Source organism: Sitophilus oryzae, unplaced genomic scaffold (genome assembly GCF_002938485.1).
Source record: "Sitophilus oryzae breed Bouriz unplaced genomic scaffold, Soryzae_2.0 scaffold_1169_pilon_pilon, whole genome shotgun sequence".
In the NCBI taxonomy this organism is placed as follows: domain Eukaryota; kingdom Metazoa; phylum Arthropoda; class Insecta; order Coleoptera; family Curculionidae; genus Sitophilus; species Sitophilus oryzae.
In genome coordinates, this window is record NW_022145803.1 from 351,506 (window position 1) to 373,830 (window position 22,325).

The 22,325-nt window shown below is 33.9% G+C and overlaps 1 protein-coding gene across 1 annotated transcript; it reads right to left on the bottom strand.

Annotated features, from left to right (window-relative positions):
- Positions 1 to 1,792: 1,792 nt before the first annotated feature.
- Positions 1,793 to 21,312, bottom strand: LOC115888892 (leucine-rich repeat-containing protein 4C-like; the record flags this gene model as incomplete). Its single annotated transcript, XM_030908766.1, is given in 6 exon segments — positions 1,793 to 2,206; positions 3,296 to 3,518; positions 7,238 to 7,410; positions 8,717 to 8,900; positions 13,270 to 15,012; positions 21,119 to 21,312. Coding segments are annotated over 5 exon segments (2,604 nt in total). The 3' UTR covers positions 1,793 to 1,922.
- Positions 21,313 to 22,325: the final 1,013 nt, after the last annotated feature.

Consider the following 22,325-nt stretch of genomic DNA (forward strand, 5'->3'; position numbering starts at 1 on the left):
TTTCGGCAGCATAAAAATAAGTAAAAAAGTTCGTATAAATGTATGTTTTAAAATGCTGTGTGTAGAAGTTTCATTTTTGTTTCGATTTTTTCCAAATAATTGCTGAAGTAACGTCAATATTTGGATGAAAATGAGTGTCTGGGTGCTTTTTTACATGAGAAATTTGATGACGAGGTCAATATAACTCCTACTTGAAGGGGGAGGGACCTACATATTTTTAACTGTTATGAAGAGTAATAATTTTTCGTCCGTATCTCTATAAAACTACTGAGTAAAAAAATATACATTTACGACGTTTTTTTTACGTAAAAAATGTCTCTTGGTAAAAATCGCTACGAGTAATGGTTCTCGTCATATTTGGAATCGAAATTATCAATACCTGTCATCATTGACATAAATTAAACATGTTGACTAAATAGTTATTAGACTGAAACTTTGAATAAGAAGACTAAGGAAGGAGCATATCAAAAATCTTAGGTCCACCGCGATGGGCCTCAAATATGGCCGAATTAAATTCCGGTTTATCAGAGCCGTTCTAATTTTATTTAAAAAATGTAATACTATGATAAAGGGTAGACGTGGGGTAGACTCAATATGTTTTTTTTAATTTTACGTTGTGAATAAATGTTGGTAGTTATTAAAATTGTTATAAAAATATAAAATTTTAATAAAAATAGATAAGTTATAATAATTATTTATAACCATAAACATCCGATACGCTACTGAAGCAGGTAAGTCAAATTGACGTATCTAAATTCTTTGACATCTAATCTTTGACAAGTAGTAAATAAAAGCAAAAATGCATGAAAAAATATATAATTGGTTTATTTAAGTAAATTTCATAAATGATTGGTTTACTACACGTATGTATATTATATAGTCGCTTACTAGCGAAAAGTTGTTCCATTATTTCACTCGATTTTTGCCGAGATCTACCCCACGCTACACAACCAACTATTTTAGAGTCTTTTTCGATAAATTGCGATAGTGTCACTGTTAATTTAAGTTCTGCCACAATTTCCATCTAGATTTACTACCTTTATACAACTATCAGTAGTAGAATAAATAATAAATAACATAAAATAAGCTTCGTAAAGACTGACAAATCCACAAAATTTCAAATCAAATTCAAATGTGTCAAATGAATCGTCAAACAGAACTGTCAAGGATCCCGACCCTAGAGTCCTTTTTCCGCCCACCATGCATGAATACATGGATAGCATTATGCTCCTTCCTTAGTCTTCTTATTCAAAGGACTAAAATAATAAATTTGAAATGTTTTGTGCCAAAAGGTCAACAGAAACTGTTTTATCATCATTTTTTTGCAGAGAAATTTATGTTTAAATTTAAAAAAGTAAAAATTTCCCAAGTTTATTATTTCAGTCAAATAACTATCTTCTCAACGTGTTTTTTTGTCAATAATGACATGTATTGACTATTTCCATTCTAAATATATTGAGAACGGTTGCTCATAGTGATTTTTACCAAGAGACATTTTTTACGTAAAAAGTTACGGAAATGTAGATTTTTTGACTCAGTAGTTTTATACAGGTACGGACGAAAAGCCGTTACTCTTCAAAACAATTAAAACACATGTAGGTGGCGCTCCCTACAAATAGGAGTCATATTGACATCAAAACCAAAACTTCTCATGTCAAAAAACTTCCAGACACCAATTTTCATCCAAATATTGACGTTGCTTCCGAAATTATTTGGAAAAAATCGTAATAAAAATGAAACTTCTACACCCTGTATCTCCGAAACTAAGCATTTTAGAACATACATTTATACAAACTTTTTTACTTATTTTTATCTGCACAATATGCCGCCAAAGCTTCCGGAATACAGTTCGGACCACCCCTGTATATGCGATAAACTAAATATAATAACAGTTAACATTAATAATTGATCTAAACCATGCTCTACAATTGTACTAGCCCGTTCCGAGCCGTCGGATTCCTGGCCATGTATATTTCCATATCGTGGTCCGTCCAGTTATCCGAATTGTCGCAGTAGTTATTAAGCGTGTGGGTCGATCCGGCCGTGCTGTACCGGCTGCTCGGCCTGTGGTGGTCCCTCGACCTGGACCTCGGTCTGGACCGTCTCGTCGACGACGTCACAGAATGAGCCGGTCCGGGGTGCGATGGCATTCGCGCCGAGGCCCTCTCGGACTGCATGGCGAGCGACTGCCTGGATTGACGTAGATCTAAATGAAAATTGGGATAGGATTACAAGGTCTACGTGGCTGAAGCAAATAATAAGTGTGTGGTGATGCGTATTAGAAGCCAGGTTGTTGGAATGAATGCAGTTTGAGTTTATATTCATGAGTTTTGAGCAATAATGAGATAGAGAAAACTGTCTCAATAAAAGCTTTAAAAGAAGCAACTAAAATCTAGTTTAACATATAAATAATATTGTCTTCTATTTAAATAATGTAATATCACTATATAGGGTGTTCCGAAATTAATGTAACAAAATTTGGTTATAGATTCTTGAAAAAAAAATAGGTGACCCGTATTTTTTATTTTTGGCCAGTGGCCCCCTTTTCGGATTTACAGCCCCTGAATTTTGCCACTAAAAAGAGTTTTTTTTAATATCTCAGGACCCTGTTGGATGAAAATCACTAAATTTGGTACACGTTGTTTTACCATAAAATGACATTTTTTGATATGCTATTAACATTTTTTTATTTTCATCAGTGGCGTCCCTACGGTATTTAAACCAAATATTATTGAAGAAAAAAATGATACCCCACTGTTTTTTTTAAATAAAAATTATTTTTTAAATCTACATTAAATTGGAGCAAATTTGATCTCTTGACTTTTTTTCGTACTACGCACCGTTTTCGCGTAAAAAAAATAAAAAAATAGAAAATTATTTTAAACTTAAGTTTGCCGTTTTAAAAATTTACGGTAAAATTTAGCGATTTAGTCATGTATGAAAATGGTTTTTATTTTTTTACGCGAAAACGGTGCGTCGTACGAAAAAAAGTCAAGGGATCAAATTCTGCAAATCTAAGCATTTTAGGACATACATAAGGAACATTTTTACTTATTTTTATCTGCAGAATATGTTTCGAAGTTTCCGGAATACTGTAATATTTTTTAGGGAATCATTCGTTTCATTTTAAGGAGTTCTTTAAAAAGTTTCAAATACATTTTTCAACAAAATAAAATGGGGAAAACTTATTCATCATTTTTAAACAGACTGAGTCATTATTTACGATACTAATGATTGTCTCCTATCTCTATTTATTGCACAAAGCTCTGAATACTCATTCTACGTCCGAAATTACCTTGTCTGGAAGCGAGCAAATTGCTGGGGAAAGCGTTAGCGGTGAGGTAGCGTCCTGACTGATTGGAGAAGCTGTTTTGCGACTGGCCGTCGGCTATGGAGCGCGTTTTGCTCTTAGCACTAAAGTGCGAGCGCATATCGTCGAGCGAGGGCGGCTGGTGCTCCACGCTGTACATTCGCGGCCGCTGGCTGTGGATGCTGTAAGCGGATACCTGGTCCCAGTCCTGCGGGGCAATGGATAGAGAGAGTAGAGTGAGTGAAGTAAGCGGGGATGTTTACTGACCAACGAGTATCAAAAATAGAGAGCCGTAGGTAATTAGTGATACTACCGTATCAGTATAGATACCCACAATACAGGGTGGCGCACCTCATTTGTCTCGGTTGATTATACGAAAACGGAAATATGTAGAAACAAAATATTTTATGGGTGTATGTGGGAAGGCAATGTGCATAATTTAAAATTATTTTGAAAGTACAGGGTGTGTCAGAAGTAAGATCCATACCGAAGTTATATTTTTTCTTATGGACCACCCGGTATTTTATTCCATTTTTGGATTCTTGGGCATAAAACGGGTCATTTATTATAAGGGTTTAATATGTTTAAATGCTTTGGTTTTTGAGATATTAAAAGATATTTAAATATGCATGCTATAATAAAAAAAATTGTCAACACCCTGTACATTACTTTTCAAAGTTAATTCTTGTGCTAACTTTCAAGCCAGAGAAATAAACTAAAAATTTAACTTCGTTATGGATCTTACTTCTGACACACCCTGTTCATTTCAAAATAAATTTAAATTATACACATTGCCTTCCCACATATACTCATAAAATATTTTGTTTCTACATCATTCCGTTTTCGTATAATCAACCAAGACGAATGAGGTGCGCCACCCTGTATACTGGGTGTTCCGAGGGGTGTTCCTTAATGACATGCTAATATTTAAGTGGGTTATTCTTGGACCTATTATAAGAGAAAAACTTCATATGAATGTATGTCCTAAACATCTTAATTTCTGAGATACAGGATGGTAAAATTTTCTATTTTTTTTCATAATAACTCAGATTTTATTATAGATATCTTTATGAAACTGGATACACGTCTTCTGTGCGTAAAATACCTTTTTTAGTGTACCGGGTGTCCCAGTAAGAATAGCTCTCGGCTGTATCTCGGAAAGTATTGGCCGTAGAACCTGAGGAAAAAAATATTTATAACTAAAGAGGCCATGAGAAATTGCTGGAAATTATTTTCAAGTTTGTAGATTGGCCGCTAGAGGACGCAACTGCTACGGCAAATAAGAAAATACAATTTTTACAAAATTCTGCCTAGATAAGGGCTACTATGAAAATAGCTTCATAATCTTAAGAAAATTTCTGACTTTTTTTGTCAGAACCATTTTTCTCTATCTGCTAAAATAAAGTGGTGGGGGAAGGTTAGATCTGTTTTTATTTAAATGTTATTAACTCCGGACTAGATGACCGGAATCTAACAAGTGAGGGCTCGTTTAAAAGAGCGTTTCGTACTCTATATAAAACCATATAAACAATAATAATATGCCTTTAACAGTAGATGCTAAAGGGGCTGTCTTACAATTTAACAAACAATGCGGGATTTCCCAAAAAAATTAAATACAATGGTATATGTAATTTCAGCTGATTGTAAAGAGAAATAAAATTTTAAGAAGTCAATGAAAACCGCATCTAGATGTCTTTTTTCAATCCGAAGATATTAGCAAAAATATAATAAATACGAAAAAATTTGCCCTTAACTATCTTATTTTTAAACACGGTATCAGTCAAGCCTTCTAGATTATGCCCATTTTAACAACAAATTAAGATAGAAACAGTTAGTTTATTTTAATATCAACGAAATACCACAATACCATAATACCAGATGTATTAATATCTAATAATTAAGATATTAATAACAGTGAACAAGAAACGATGATTCAGTGAAGTAATGGTAGGCTTTGGAAAAAAGTTGCTTTTGACAACATTTTGATAGTCTTTGAAATGCCTTTATTATTTGAAGTAGTTGAAGTTGTTAGAGCATTTTTTGAAAAAGCAATCAAAAGATAAAAGACTATCAAAATGTTGATCTAATAACAATTTGACGTTTATACTATTACATCAAAAGCAACTTTTTTCCAAAGCCTACCATGACTTCACTGAATCATCGTTTCTTGTTCACTGTTAATATCTTAATTATTAGATATCAATACATCTGGTATTATGGTATTCTGGTATTTCGTCGATTTTAAAATAAACTAACTGTTTTTATCTTATTTTTTTTGTTAAAATGGGCATAATCAAGAGGGCTACTGATACCGTGTTGTAAAAATAAGGTAATTAAGGGGCTTATTTTTTGGTATTTATTATAATTTTGCTAATATCTTCGGTTTGAAAGAAGATGTCAAGATGCGGTTTTCGCTGACTTAAGCTTTTACTACTCTTTACTATCAGCTAAAATTACATATACTGTTGTACTTATTTTTTTTTGAAAAAACGCGCTATTTTTGTTAAATTGTAAGAAAGCGCCCCCTAGTGTCTACGTTCAAAACCTTATTATTATTATTTTTATGGTATAATATAGAGTAAGAAACGCTCTTTTAAACGAGACCTCGTTTGTTGGATTCTGATCATCCAGTCTGGAGTTATTAACATTTAAATAAAGATAGATCTAACCTTTCCCCACCACTTCATTTTAGCAGATAGGGGAAAATGGTTCTAAAAAAAATCCAAAATTTACTGAAGATTTTGTGTGAAGCTATTAGTTATAATACTCATTATCTAGTCAAAATTCTGTAAAAAATCTATTTTCTTATTTTCCATAGCAGTTGCGCCACCTAGCGGCCGTTTTACAAACTTGAAAATAATTTCCACTAATTTCTCATAGCCCCTTTAGTTATAAATATTTTTTTCCGTAGGCTCCACTGCTAATACTTTTCGAGATACAGCCGAGAGCTATTCTTAGTGGGACACCCTGTACAAAGAATTTTATTTATTTCAACCAATGTCGTCCATACGGGTTTTACATTGAATATTTTCGGAGAAAAAGTGGTATAACACTGACTTCTCTTAAAATAAAAATTATTCTCAAAATCCCCATTCATTTTTAAACATTTTTTATCTCTTGATTTTTTTCATCCAATGCATAGTTTTTGCTTAAAAAAATTCAAGTCAGTACTTCAGGATCAAATCGCTGGAAATCTAATGCGGTGACTGTTGTGAAATCATTTCTGCATCGGCTAGAAGAAAATTAAGAAATAAAACAATTTTTTTTGTATATCAAAATAAGCATTTTTATGCATGAAAGACGTGTATCAAATATAACATCAGAGATATTTTGAAAAAAAAATTAGAAAATTTTACCGCCCTGTATCTGAAAAGTTAAGATGATAGGACATATTATATTCATATGAGTTTTTTTTCTGGATGGATAGTTTTTCTGGACAATAGGCTCAAGAATCACCTCCTTAAATACGAGATTAGCTTGTCATTAAGGAACACCCTGTATATTGCCAGCTGCTAATGACCTAACTACACTTTTTTTCTTAACTTTTGCATTTCTTTTTCTTGCCGACAAAGGGTTTTATTTTGGATACCGTTGGTCAGTGTGATTTTCATTATGTCTTTAAAGCACAGAAGAAATATAATTAGACAAAAATATTGTCTCACACTCATGATATGGGAAATTTGTGTCACTTAATGTTTAAACATTTCCTGACGGAGGAATATATTTTGCCCTAGTATGTCAAATAATTTTAAATCCTTTTTTTGCATTTGGTTTGGTTTGGTTTTAGTTATTAATTTTTGGGTATTTCGTTATGATTTATGATATTTTTGTTCGTTTTTTTTCTATTTTTTTTTGTCTAATCATATTTTTGATCTGAGGAAACAAATTTAACATAGCTGAAGCCAAATATCAGGATTAATCACTTACTTTACTGTTATTGTAAGCATTGAGTGCGGCCAGTGAAGACAGTGGTTCTCCAGGACTCGCAGGTAACGTGCAGCAGTTCACAGGCAATCCTGGCACAGGTATTCCATGTTTTATTCCGTTCAGTTTTTGCTGATGATATTCTTGAAGTTTTCTCGATCTTCTACGAGAAGCAGCTGAAAATATTTAATAAATAATTAAATGCCTTTATTGTCAAAAAATTTTACAATTTGTAGACAAAAGTAAAGCAAACAATAAAGGTAAACAAACAAACAAACAAAAGAGAATACAAAACAGAAACATTATAAAAATTACATTGTCAGTCTTATTGTTTAAAATAAACATTTATAAATGTTTACAATGTCAAAGAATAAAAAAATAAAAATAAAATTCAAAAATAGTAAGTTTATAGTAAATATCAATGACCTCTAAACAAATTTATTTCGATGTCATTGGTAAATACAGTGATAGCAAACATTAGATCAGTGCTTACAAGATCAAATTCGGTTATCAAAATATAAGTCATTTACGGCGTAGAAAGCCTGGTCTAGTAAATAAGATTTCAATGCTTTGCGAAATGAAGAAAATGATGTTATGGATTTGATTTCAAATGGCAGGTGATTGTGCATTTTTTTGAACTTTTAACTAACTCTGAGCGTGGGGTAGGTAGATAAAGATCTTGCTCCGCGTTTCTGAGCGGATAAGTGTGATATGGCCTTTCTTGAGAAGCTGATACATGCTTACGTATTAGGCAAATGGATTCAAATATAAATAAGAAAGGAAGAGTTAATATTTTTAATTTTTTAAAAAAGTCCTGGCAATGAGTTCTGCTGTTTAGTCCCAGTGAATATCGAACAGCTCTCTTCTGGAGCTTGAAAATGCGGTCAAATTGAGTCGCACAACACGTACCCCAGAATGGAAGGGCATATCTGAGGTGCGACTCAAAAAGTGCACAATAAACAGTTCTAGCCACTGACAAGTTAAGCTCCTTAGAAACAGATCTTAATGCAAAACAGGCAGAGCTTAATTTTTTCGACAAAGCGTCGATATGCATGTCCCATTTCAGAGAATTGTCTACAACAAGCCCTAAGAATTTTACAGATTTTACGTCAATGGTGGTGTTGTTAAGTACAAAAGGTTGCAGCGAGTTTTTATACGACAAAGCTTTAGTTTTAGAAGTGTTGAGGCTCAGGACGTTCGAATCGCACCAAGATTTAATGGTGATTAAGTCATTTGATATAATCCTATGAGTGCCGTGATTATTAAATTAATAATATCCATATACATGATTAGACAAGATTAATCAATCTTGACGAAATTGATATCAGTCTTGATGAAATACTGAAATATTTGAGTATGGTGTATATTTTTCTGGGATAAAAGACATAGTTAGTTATTATTACATTATTCGTCTTTTTTACATATAGAGGACAATTTTAAGTTAAACACTTTATTTAAACACTATTATTTAGTTATATCTACCTATGAAAATGATGACTGCAACCACTATAGTGCCGCAAATGGCAGCACTGGCGGCTATAGTGATCTTGTCCATGTTTGATGAGGCTGAAGACACTGTCCTAACTTCCTTACATTGTCTGTAAGGTACATTGTCAGGCGAGACATTGAGTTCTTCCAATGACACGACACAAACGATAATACATTCCTAAAATAAGATTAAGAAAAAAGTTATTACATAATTTACATTGTCTATAAGTTATAATAGCTGTTGTTTTATTTGAACATGGTAGAGATTAACTTCTGAACTTAAAACCATCTCTGCTAGAGTGTAACGGATAACAAACAATAATAACATGACTTTCCCCGAATAACTGTGACATTACAAAAAAATAACCACCATTTCATTATAATGAACATAATATCGAAAAATGAATGGCTTTTATTTTTATTATGGGATTCTCGTTTTAATTAATACCTATATTTATTAATTTGGGAAATTCTTTCACGAAATCCGCTCAATAAAAATTCCTGATAGCATACATGGCGGCTCTAACGGTTCTTCGACCAGTTATCTTGAAATATATGACGCAATCAAAAGTAATATATGATACCGATGGAAAAAAAAGTGAAACTTTGATCAAAATTTTTACAAGAAAACTTATATACAGAGTGTTTCAAAAAACCTGTGCCATCTCTCGTGGGGAGATTCCTCGCGTAAAAATAAGATTTATTTTTCTTTAAACACTTTATTTAAACACCTTCTTCTTATTTCCTTATCTTATTTTCAGGGTGAGGAATCTTAATAATCTTTCGATTTATTATAATTTTTTGAAACACCCTGTATATTCTGTCTAAAATTGAAGTGATAAAAAGTAGCCGTAGTGCAACATTGCAATTTTCATTCATAAAAAATATCGATAGCAACTGTTAAAATTACCTGCATATCTATCAAAATAGTAGAATAAAAGTACTTTAACCGCAAGGGTAGATTAAATGATACTTTAACAGCGAGAGAATTGTAGAATGTTTAGAGGGAGTTAGTCACCTCTAAAAAAAAAAAAAAAAAAAAGTTAAAGATCTACGCCACTGTGTTCCCCTTTCTTGAACAAAATAGTTATAACTCATCATACAGTCTAAAGGCTTTAACAAATTTTATCGATCTGAGACGGCTCCATATAAGGCCAGCTCTCCATCCCATCAGCCTAGACCAAAGTCTAATACGAATGGTCGTCGTCTCGGCGCACTCAGTGATAGAGGTGTTCTCATTGTTTCCCCTCATTCCCCACAAAATCTGTATAAAAGAGTTGTTTATCAGCTTCAGCCTACTGAGATAGTTTCAGTTGAGGAGACAGTGTCCTGTTAGGAACCGTGACAATCCCAAGATTGTTTTTACTTAAATTACTGAAAACCTTTGATTTTTCTCGGTCGTAGGTTCTGAGGAACTCTCTTCGAGTGTCTTAGACCGTTGGAGGACACCCATTCCAAGTTGCGGTTGGAGTCTTCCAGATTCTTCTCAGTTCCGCTTTCAGCTGGTTTCCGCTTGGAAAACAGAACGGTTCTGGTCCAGTTAGTGGAGTGTTCGCTCCTTTCCTAGCTAGATCATTTGCTTTTTCATTGCCTTCTATCCCTTGGTGAGCAGGCACCCAGAGTAGGAGGACTTTATTTTCTTTGCCCAACTTGTTGAGCTTCTCTAGGCATTCTTTAACCAACTTCGAATTGATGGTTACTGAGTTGAGCGCGTTTAGTGCTGCATGACTATCGGATAGTGATGGCAATAAAATTGTTTTCGATAGTCTCCTATCTAAGATAAATTCGACAAAATATCTTTCGATAGCTTTTAATTTTCTACCTGAATGATACTGGGGTAGGTGGCACATTGGTTCAGGAGTATTTATTTTAGGCCCAAATATGCACTATCCCTGTCCCCGCTTTGGTTTTGGAAGCATCAATATACCACGTTATATGGTCTTTTATATGCTGAGTAAGCGTTTTTCCTTCAAAATTTTATTACGAATCACTAAAAGTGAGGAAGAAAATTATAATAAATCGAAAGATTATTAAGACTTTAACACCCTGTAGCTACGAAACAAGTATATTCTTGGTATGTCATCCACTGGGAGTTGGAGAAGTGGAATTTTCTTTTGAGGGTGTTCCAAGCCCCTGACGCAAAAAATTCTCCCCAGTACTGTTTCCGTGAATGACCATTCTAATCATTGTCGCATTGGTGATAAAACTACCGACGACATTGCAGTGGTTCATAGGTCTAAAATGACCTCCATTGCTGCTGTTGGACATGTTCTCATGGCACCTGTGATACAGATACATGCCAGTCTCTGTACTTTGCACAGGTTTTGCCTTGAACTAGGATAGATTAAAAGCTTTATTTCTTCTCGCACATTTTTTAATTGCTTCCATTTTTGAAAATTTTTGTATTTCTTTTCATAAGTTATTTGTGATTTAAATGGAATTAGTTTGAATATGGCGTTTGTCGCCTCAGCCTGAATATCTGTTGGTAATTTACTTATTTTGTTTATGCCATTTCTGGCTCCAATTCAATCAGCAATCGACACGAAAGAAAATTAAAAAATATTGACTCAAAACTGACAATTAAGGAGACAGCTTTATTTATTTGTCAAATTACATAGAAACCAACGCCAACTCAGCACAATATTTTTTCTACTCGTAATAAATTCCTTGAAATAATAATTTCTGAATATTTTTTAAAACGTAACTTGCTATGGAAAAAAATAATGTTTTATACACGACGATAAAATTGCATTATCGTCTCCCGAAATTAATTCACTCATGAATTAATCTTTTCGGTCGACGTTAAAATACCATTTTATCCTGTTGTATAAAAAATAACTATTTCTATAAAAACGAATTGTTTTTTATGGCTTATTCTAACGTCTCTATTAAATAAAGTGAAATTTTGATCAAACTATCTTTTTATTTATTAAATTAATATGCCTTTTGATTAATATGCTTGTCACTGTTACTCTTGATTTCAGTAAAAATATTTTTTATTATATTTTTTCTCAAACGAAATTAGGTAATTTGTGGGGAGTCACGTTTCAAATAAACTTCTTGACGAAATATGATGCCACGGACATCAGTTATTTAATGGAATCCTCCGAAAGAACCTGTAACTTTTATTAATTATCAGGCTAGCAGGTTTATTTTCTCATGCTATTAATTACAAAATCGTATAATTAACTCTTCAGTTTTTTAATAAGAATTATTTGTTTTGTGTATTGTTTGCTCTAATAGCAATCGCAATGATTTGCGGTTATTTTTTTATAATTGTTCTTCGTAACAAAATTGTGAAGACCTGTTAAAAAGAATAATAAGAAATCATATTGCTATCCGTTGAAAATTGAATAAAAAAAAATATTGTTTTACGAAGTTTCAAAAGAAGATTCAAATAACTAATTGCTAATTTTTTTTTCTTTACATTTTTTTTTACACAGTTCTTTACAGATGTAGAAACAATTTTTTTATTAGTATATGTACAATTTAAAATTATTTTGAAATGTACAGGGTATGCCAAAACTAGGATCCATACCAAAGTTATATTTTTTCTTATGGAACACCCTGTATTTTATTTAATTTTTGGAGCCTTGGACATAAAATAAGGCATTTATTATAAGAGTTAAATAAATAAATATGTTTACAAGCTTTGAATTTTGAGATATTTAAAGATATTTAAATAGGCATGCTACAATAGAAAATATTATCAACACTCTGTACCTTACTTTTCTGAATTAATTCTTCAGTGAGTTTAAGGGAGAGAAATAGGTCGGTCATAAAGTTGTGTCACATCAAACTTTATTTTTTTTAAATGAAACCCCCTGTATATTATTGCATATTTCAATTCTTCCTTCATTTTTAAGCAATAATCGTAATACGCAATGTACATAAATTGAAGAATTGAAATGTTAAACGAAAATTTTGTAATTTCCAGACTTGATATACTATACTCTCATTTTATACATCTATAAATGCTAACTTGAGAACTAATGTCAAATATTATTAAGTATCACGGTGTCGGCAGAATGGCATCGTTAAATGAAACTAAACATAGTATCGTAATTAATTAAATCAAATTGTTTAAGTGATATTTTCAAAAGTCAATAACTCGGAAACGGTTGGTTTGAGGTACATTGTGTGTATTTCGATTTTTGCGTAGAATTGAAGGAAGAACCGAAGAATGTAATAATATACAGGGGGTTCCATTTAAAAAAAAAATGAAACTTTGATGTGCCACGATTTTATACCCTACCCTGTATACTTAAATTTATTACCCGCTGATAGATATTTATAAACCCTTTAACTTTTATATTTAACTTTTTGCGGTACCTCCTATATTTTACCTAATAATCGACCGTTTCCATGCATAACAACGACCCTGTATGTAATAGTTTTCTCGAGAGTTTTCTATTGAATAAAAGCTTGATCATCAATTACTCTAGCCAACAAAATCACGGTCTATAAAACTGATATCAAGTATTTATGTAGTGAAGATTTTTTATATTTACTGAACCTAAATTAAAATAATGCAAAATCACACTTACTTGTGATGGAACGTTTTTGATTTTAAACTCCCTCTCGCTGGCCTCTAACGGTGGTCCTTGCTTGAAACTCTTATCCCCAAACAACCTGTACACCACCCTGAATCCCAATATGTTAGCCGTTTCCGATCCCCACTGTATTATCACCGAATTGTCCTGCCTGAAAGCATTCTTAACAATCACCTCCTTGGTATCATCAGCCTTACTTCTAGCCGGAAAACCCGACATCACCAACGAAGGTCTTTGGGTGGTTTTCCATGCAGTGGTTGGCTTGGTTTTACTTTTGGTCGTCGTGGTTTGAGATGTCGTAGATGAGGTTGTGGTTGAAGTAGATGAAGTACTCGTAGTTGATATCGTTGATTTACTTGTATTCGGTTTTTTGGTAGTTGTCGTAGTAGTACTAGTAGTTGTTGTACTAGTCGTTATTGGTTGGTCCTGCTGAGCAACAATTAAATCATCTAAATTCGCACTAACCACTGTAGCTACACCAATCGAATCTGGTTTACTTTTAGTACCATTCTGCTTTTTTTGGTCTTTACTACAAGCCAATTCCTCTGGCTGGATACTATAGAAACTTCTATCCCTGAACTTAGGAGGACTTCCGCAAAATTGTGGGTTTCTTTCACGAGAAGTCACCTGTAAGTCTCCGTTACGTATCCAGTCAACAACCCAGGATAACCTGCAATCACAATGCAGGAATCTCCCACCTAAACTTAACCCTCTCAGAGTCTTGTTCAGGTGAGACAAAGCTTCAAACGGTATTGTGGTTAAAGGGTTTCCATCAAGAGCCAGTAGAGTTATACTGGGATTATTTTTGAAGGCGTTCTCTGGTAGATCTGTGAGTAAATTAAACCCAATATCCAGAACTCGTAGTTCTTGAAGCGTTGCCATAGCCTCTGTTGGAAAGTCAGGTAACAAGTTATTGAGTAAACTCAAGGAGCTTAGAGTATTTTTTACTCCTAAGAAAGCGTTTTGTTTGAGTTCTTGCAAGATATTTCTTTCGAGATTTAGAGCAGTTAAAGCTTCCAATCCTGCAAATATTTCGTCACCATCAGTTCCAGGAAGTTCTTTCAGACTATTTTGTGATAAATCTAAGAAAGCTAGAGTTCTCATTCCTCGAATAGCTTCAGGTACTTTTGTTTGTCTTGTTCCTTTTAGGTTTAGGTTCTTTAAGCATTTTTCCAAGCCGTTTAATGCGTCTGCTTCTAAGGTTACGTTATTGTCTGATAATTTTAATGTTGAGAGTTTGTAAAGAGTTTCAAAAGCATTTGATGGTACATTACTTATTCGGTTGTGAGATAAGTCTAATAACTGAAGGTTTTGTAAGGGTCTCAAGCTTTCTACTGGTACAGCAGTCAACTCATTATCTTGTAAGTTTAGGTTTTTCAAGTGCTGTTCCTGACCGGTAAAGGCGGTACTTTCAACAGTCCTTATTTTACATCCAGACAACTGGATGTTATGCACTTTAAGGTTAACGAAAATATTGTCTTGTAACACTCCGATAGTTGAGTTGTTTACGTAAAGTAAGTCCACTGCGGTTTGAGTGGCGAATTTACTCAAAGCCGACAAGAGTTTGGGCCAGTTGACCATGTCGCACTGCACTGAGAGTTCGTGTCCTAAATTGTACGAGCAGAGACAGGAGGATTGGAGGTCTGGAATGTCTAGGTGCCAGGGACATTGTGCTGACGTTAGGGAGACCAGGACAGTCCATATCAGGAGGTGTGAGAAACGCGGTTTCTTCATTGCCTGAAAATTATAAAAATGTATTATTAGCATGGCTTTAAAATTAGTAAACAATGATTCTAAACAACTCAGTTCTAGATTTATATCTCTATAAGGTTAAAAATCTAAAATATGAATTAAAAAATTGACTAATAAATTAGACGACATATTAATTAGTGAAAAATTAACATTTCATGCCTGAAAATTAATTAAATGTGATCTAGTTAATTGAATAATGCATTAGTAGTTTATTCATCACACTAGACTTTTTTCTCAACGCTCTTTTTTAAGGAAATGCGGAAAGGAAGTTCGTTTACCTCTAATCGTTTCGATGGATACTTGAAAAATATAACATGAACATAATTACTGTAACAATTACAGTAATTACAAATAGCTCGTATATAGCATCAATCCGATTTAGTACGTTAGTATATATGGTGGTTCTGGTTATGGTATGGCGAGTTTAGCCATGAAAAGCAATAAAAGAGTTGCATTGTTTGAATTCGGAAAATTAATGGAATCAAAATTTTTAATTGGTTGGTTATATTTGGAATTTGTTCTCCGATCTTATTACAGTTGACTTTACAGTTACTGTTCATAAAGGAAACTGTCAGAATTTATGGCAGACCTGATAAGTAATGACAGAAAAAGTATCAAAAGTGTATTGGGTTGACACAGGGTATTAAGATTAAATTTTTGAGGTGGCTATCGACCTATTGCATTGCGACCTTTTCAGATTCATTGTGATCTTCTGATCTCAGGGTTACATTCTCCAGTCCTATCTTTAATACACAAGTACGCCAGTTATGCCTATTAACTGACCTAATTAATGACCTTTATTAAACTGACCGATTTTGCAAAAGGGGTTGCTCATCCGTGGTATAATCATTAAATAAAATATTAACATCTACAATCATGACTTGACCACAAAATCGAACGGCACACGAACGCAATTAACAAGTTGCAATAGAGACACCTTAGACAACTGTTAAGAATCAAATGGTACCACCATGTCTCAAACGTGATAGAAGAAAACCGCCTACCGAAAGCTCTTCTTTATGGTGAGGTTGTATAGACGGTAAGAGGAAACCGGGTGGACAACTCAAAAGGCACAAGGATATTTTCCATGAAAACTTAACGGGGATAAGCATGCAAAATCAGTGGGAGGAAGCAGCGCACAATAGAACGCAATGGAGAAGGATTGTAAACTCAGTTAACAACGACAACCAAAAAGTAAAGAAGCAAGAAAGTAATGAGTGTGGAAAAGTGATAACATTATGTATCGGGCTTTTCAGTTACCGAAAAGCTCTTGAAAGAAAACGCCTTGCGTAACCATCTTCTGATGCGTGTCAAATACTCGTCAGCGAGTAATGGCAGTAGTAGCAGTATCTAATTAAAATAGTTTTGGTTTGAAAATGTCTAATTTCAAATAAACCAGATTCATTTTGAGAACTAATAACAAACTATATTACTGACAGACAAGAAAAAAAAACATTTTGCGCAAAAAATCAACAATGAAAGAAAAACTGGCGCTAATTCCCTCGGTCAGTCTTGTCTGCATTAGCAAACATCTCCAGCCGGAGAAAATTCTCACCGCAACAATAAACTAACTGTACCATTTTCTTAATAATGGACGCTGTTAAATGCAAAATTATACACATTTTACTCCTGACGTAATCGGGTTTACGACATCAACGGGGCGTTTCGTTCTAACTACAACAAACAATCTTCTAGATCGAAATAAACTAGCAGAGAGATAGTGCAGAAACGGGGAATTGAGTTGTGGCAAGCGCAACTTGCTACAGCTTTCAAATTTGGCTTGGCAATTTCTACCTAATTAAGATGTTAATTTAATTTTTTTTGCAACAAATTACATTTGACAACGATAAAATCATAGGTTGACAACTTAAGGTATATTGACATTCGATTGGTTTTGCATTGTTACCTGTTTTAATTTAAAAATAGATGCAGTTTTTTTTAAATTACTTAAAATCTTACGCTATTTTTATGTATCCTGTAGCTCTATAACTAGGTTAGTATGGTAAACAATAGTCTCTTTGAAGGGATTGGTAATCTTAAAAAACGTTCCCAAGCCTTATGCAAAACACCTGTCCCGTAAGTCAGATTGTAAGATTATGGTTGCAACAAGAATTTGCCGCAATTTCTATTCTTTTTAATGTATGTTTTTCTATTCTTTTATAATGTAATTAAAACATAATGTACTGATAATTGAAATTTTAAAATTGTCCCTTGAAAACTATATAAAATAATATAGTAAATAAATTGTAACGTTTTAGTTCGTTACATGTCTTTTTTATATATAATATATGATGTCTGGCCTATCATCACCGGATTCACTCTCGTTTAGGCCGGATAGTTATTTGGCACGCTTGGCGTAATTTTTACGTTCCCTAGTCGCCAACCCTGCTATCGTTTCACTGTTCTGTGGAGGCGCGCGCTGTCAAGATCCTTGTCATATGTCAAGGCGCCTCTCTGCGTTTTAATCTCACTTTGTTTTTGGCCACGGTCGCAAATCCTGCTTTTAGAAATGGCAATTTAAATCTTGCTGCAAAATCTGAATCAGCTGCCATTTCGAAGCTACAGATAAAGATGAGTTATTATCTTTTATAGATTCGATATTATTATTGAATATTTTTAGGGTAAAGTTTTGGATTGACCCACCTTAACTCGTATTTGTATTTTGCTGACACGTTGGTGTACTTTTGCTGTTGTCCTCGGAAGTGTTTCGAGGTAGGTTCATTTTGTTTATTAGACCTTGTTTGATTTTAAACAAGAGTTTCGTATTTTTAGGGTCCAAGGTACGGACTATTTACAAGGTACGGGCATTATCCAAGGTCCTAGTAGTATCCAAGGTACGGGTAGTGTTCCCCTGTACCGTTGTCTTATGGGCGGGCTGTGTCCGAGGTTATGGTTCAAGTTACGGACAATATCCAAGGTCCTAGTAGTGTTCCAAGGTACGGGTAGTGTCCCCATATTGCTACAGTATGGATACAGCGTAAGCCCCATGCTGCTTCGTTCCCATTTCTCAGTCTAGTTAGTAGTTACGGCTGTATCAATTCATGGTGTCCTCACTCTGGCCCCCTTTTTTTTGTATTAGATGGCCGAGTACAGAGATGCGAGACCACCTCACGCTGCTACTGTTTGAAGCAAGATTACATAAAGAACAGCTAAGTGTAGATTTACGTTCTAGTTTTTATGTTTTAGATTTTCTATATTTTCAGTCTTAAACAGTAACGTACATTTTAAATAATATCGTACAGACTATATTTAGTGGTTAGATTATTAAGAACATTTATGTCGATTTAATAGTTACAATGTGATTTAGATTTTAGGTTTTCACTATATTACGCCTTGTAATAGTATTACTTTTTATAGATATTATTATTGCACTAACATCATATAAAATATATCAAATTAATTAAAGTAATACTACATTTCATATATTCTCTTAAACTTTACATGTCTTGTATTTTATCATAGTTGTTTTCATAGATATTTAGTACAATTCTTAACACCACTTTCGTTGACATATAACCATATAATAATTATTAAAATTGTACAATGCTATTTACCATCACAGTCCATCATGAATAAATATAGTCATTAGTTTTAAGTAATATACAACTGTGTTTTCTTTCTCTGTACATGCCTGGCGCCCAATATCTGTATTTTTTTGTTTATTGTTATTGATTAGTTTTCTCTCTAGTGAAATACCTTATCCACGACTGCTCTCCGATGAAAAGCTGCCGTTTGCAGTGGAAGTTGTTATAAAAAAACGCTACACATTATTTGGCGCCCAACGTGGGACCCGAACCCACGACCCTGAAATTAAGAGTCTCATGCACGATCCTGAGATTAAGAGTCTCATCATCATCATTTTCAGCTTATTCAACCATTTCCAATTATGGTTGATCATGATCCCATCTCAGGTGCGGTCTTCTTCTAAGTTTCTTAATTTCTTGTGGGTACCATGCCGTAATTTTGGGGTCCATCTGAGGGATTTGACTCTGTGGATGACATCTATTACCTGGGATTTTTGTTGTATCCACTGTATTCATTTACTCCCAGCATATTTCGTTCCATTGAGCGTTGTGCGACCTGAAGTTTTTTTATGATGTCCGTTTGAAGTGTCCAGGTTTCGCATGCATAGGTCATGACTGGTAGTATACATTGGTATATACATTTTCTTCTTTAGATAGAGTGATATTCTACATTTGAATATGATTAAGTTTTTTCCATATGTACTCCATGCTAACTTAATTCTTGTGTTGATTTCTGGTAATAGAGATCCCGAGCTGTGTATTAGTTGTCCAAATTATATATTCTTCTACTATTTCCCTTGTTGTGTTACGTATTAAAATGTCTTTTCTTTCCACTAGTTCGTTGTACATTACTTTAGTTTTTGCTAAATTCATTTTGAGACCCATTTTATTGCTGGCTGTGTTTAGTTCATTAGTTTGTGAATATAAACTAACTAAAAATTATTATAACTATTAAAAATTTAATTTTTCAATTCGCACGCTTCAAAAAAGTTGAAAATTTCGAACGCATTCTTTGGAAGATATAGGAAAAAAAGCACACGATCGAACGTATAAAAATCGGAGAACAAGGTCAGACATTGACACACATCCATCGAGGAAGTCAATTATGCAATTTAGAATGCAGTCGATATATCGGTATAACGCGGCTTGAAAATAATAGGAAGCTATAGACATATAAACCGGTTTAACTTGTCAAAGTTTTTCTTATTAATCATTAGTAAATATTAGTTTCTGTAATAATTTTATAGTGTGGGTTTTTTCTGATTTAGAAATATAAAAGTAGCTTAGAATTACGTTGTAACTAGAGTTGTTTTGACATTTATTTTGTGATAAAATTGAAAGATAAGGCTAAAATTATGAATATTTTTTTATGTAGAATGTCACTGAGTTACAATCCAATAGAAAGCAGCTCCTTAGTGGCTGTCTAAGTACTTTTAAATAAATTTATCTAACCATAAAAAATATCAACATTTTAGAGCTCCCCCAACTGTTAAAGAAGCGAAATTGTAGTTATATGGGATTACCAGTAGATGATGATACTACAGTGTACACCTTGTCATTCGGAGATGACTAGGCTGTTGTAGCACAAGATATAGATGACTTGGAATACATGACCCGAAACCTTATCGAGGAGTATGAGAAATGGGGATTGGAACTGAATATTAAAAAAACTGAATACATGTGCATTGCTGGACATCAACAAGACCTACGACGAGCAACAGGACAAGTCATCAGACATTGCAACAGCTACAAATATCTCGGAATAAAAATATCCAAAGACGGAACACTGGATGAAGCAATATTGGAAAGAAATATGCAAGGCAGAAAAGCAGTTTCGAAGCTAAATGGAATACTATGGGATAAGAATATAACTATAGAAAACAAAAAAAAGAATTTACAATTCCATCGTAAAAAATATAATTACCACAGCTCTGAAGTATGGCCCTAAAAAGAGAAAGCTGAAAGAACGCTAAAAGCCACGGAGATGGACTTTTGGAGAAGATCGGCTGGAAAATCCAGAAAAGATAAAATACCAAATAAAACCATAAGTCGTCAAATGCAACTAAAACACGACATCGTAGATGACATTAGAACTCAGCAATTAATATGGTATGGACATGTGCAAAGAATGGAAGAACATCGAATCCCAAAGAAAATATTAAATTGGAACCCTCAAGGTAGAAGAAAAAGATGACCACGCAAGAACTGGAGAGAGGGTATTGATAAAGAAGTTTTATACAAAGGTTTGGAAGTAGATGGATTGGGAGATAGAAAGAGGTGATGGAGATTAGGAATCGGAAGACGGAAAACGTTGTAACCCGATTATATATATGAAACAAACTAATCAAACGGCAACCTGTGTAGCGATTTCGTTAGTCATCCGCTAGAATTGGAAGGAAATATGTAGTATAAGGTAAGAAAACAAGCTGTGCATCGGCGACGGAACACGATATGTGGGTCGTCCGTGGCCTTTTTAAAACGCATCCTTACAGTTAATCCGCCGGTATAATCGGCCGTTAAACTTGCTCTTACGCACACACATGCACATTCACATAGTCGCCACTTACCGTTCGATTTAAAATCGGGTCACTATCGTCATTATCGTGCGCTGCTCATCTCCGCTACCATGGTCGTGAAGTCTACGATGACGTAGCCAAATCCATTTAATCGGTTTTCTTTAAGTCCGGCTGTTTTCGGTTGATTTCGGTTGGTATTGGAAATGTTAAAAAGCCGATTGGAAGTCTTGATGGATTGGAAGATTCTGTAACAGAAAATTGAGATTTAGTTTAGACGTCAATTTTTTCATAAACCTGTAATATGTATAATACTGTTAAATAAACAATTCTCAAAAATTATATATTGTTTCCATACCTGGATTGCTAAAGACTTTATTATTGCTAGATATGAATACGGCCTCTTTAATTTTACGCTTTTTCCAATAAGGTTCTTTGTGGGCAATCCGAATATTATATTATGTTGTGGTGTTTAGACCACACATGATCTGCAATTCCCTACTTCATTGTTTCACCTCTTTGCGTATGTTTTTTTTATGTTCGTCAAGTCGTACATGTATAGTAGAGGACGTTTTGTCTCTCCAATATACGACTCACCGTACTCGCAAGGTACCTGATAAATGCACTCTTTCTCTTGTTTTCATGATTCCGGTTTTGTTTTTGTTAGGATACTCCTTAGGGTAGTCCCAGACTTAAAAACAGTTTAATTTTATACTACTTGGCTATTTATAGCCTGATCTTCTCCCATGTTCCTCTCACATATGGAATCGTCAAGAGAGAGAGGGTATCCTCCTCAGGCTGGCCCACCAATGGGGAGTCATGACTTACAATTGTCTGATAAGTCAGACTTACAATTGAATATAATATTGTCGAGGGATTTTGCAAAGTAACCATTCTGAAGCAAATCAGTTTTAATATTATTTAGTTCAGACTTTAGAGATTCTTGGTTACTGCATATAGTGATATAGTGTTCGATGACATAATGTTTTAACTATACCTCTTTTGGAAAATCAAAAATCTTCAAAAAGTCTCACGTAATTGTCTCATGTGAAGCCTCATATAATTAATAATGACGCCCCTTAGGTAAGAAATTATTGGGAAAAATATTGCATTGCATTTTTTGCAACCCTACATTGCAGCAAATGCAGAAATTCATATTTTCACATAAATTTGTGAAAAATTAATGCCTGTAAAATAATTGAGGGGTTCAAAAGTGAACTGGATCAAGTCCTAGAAGATAATTGGAGAAAATGAGAGTTAA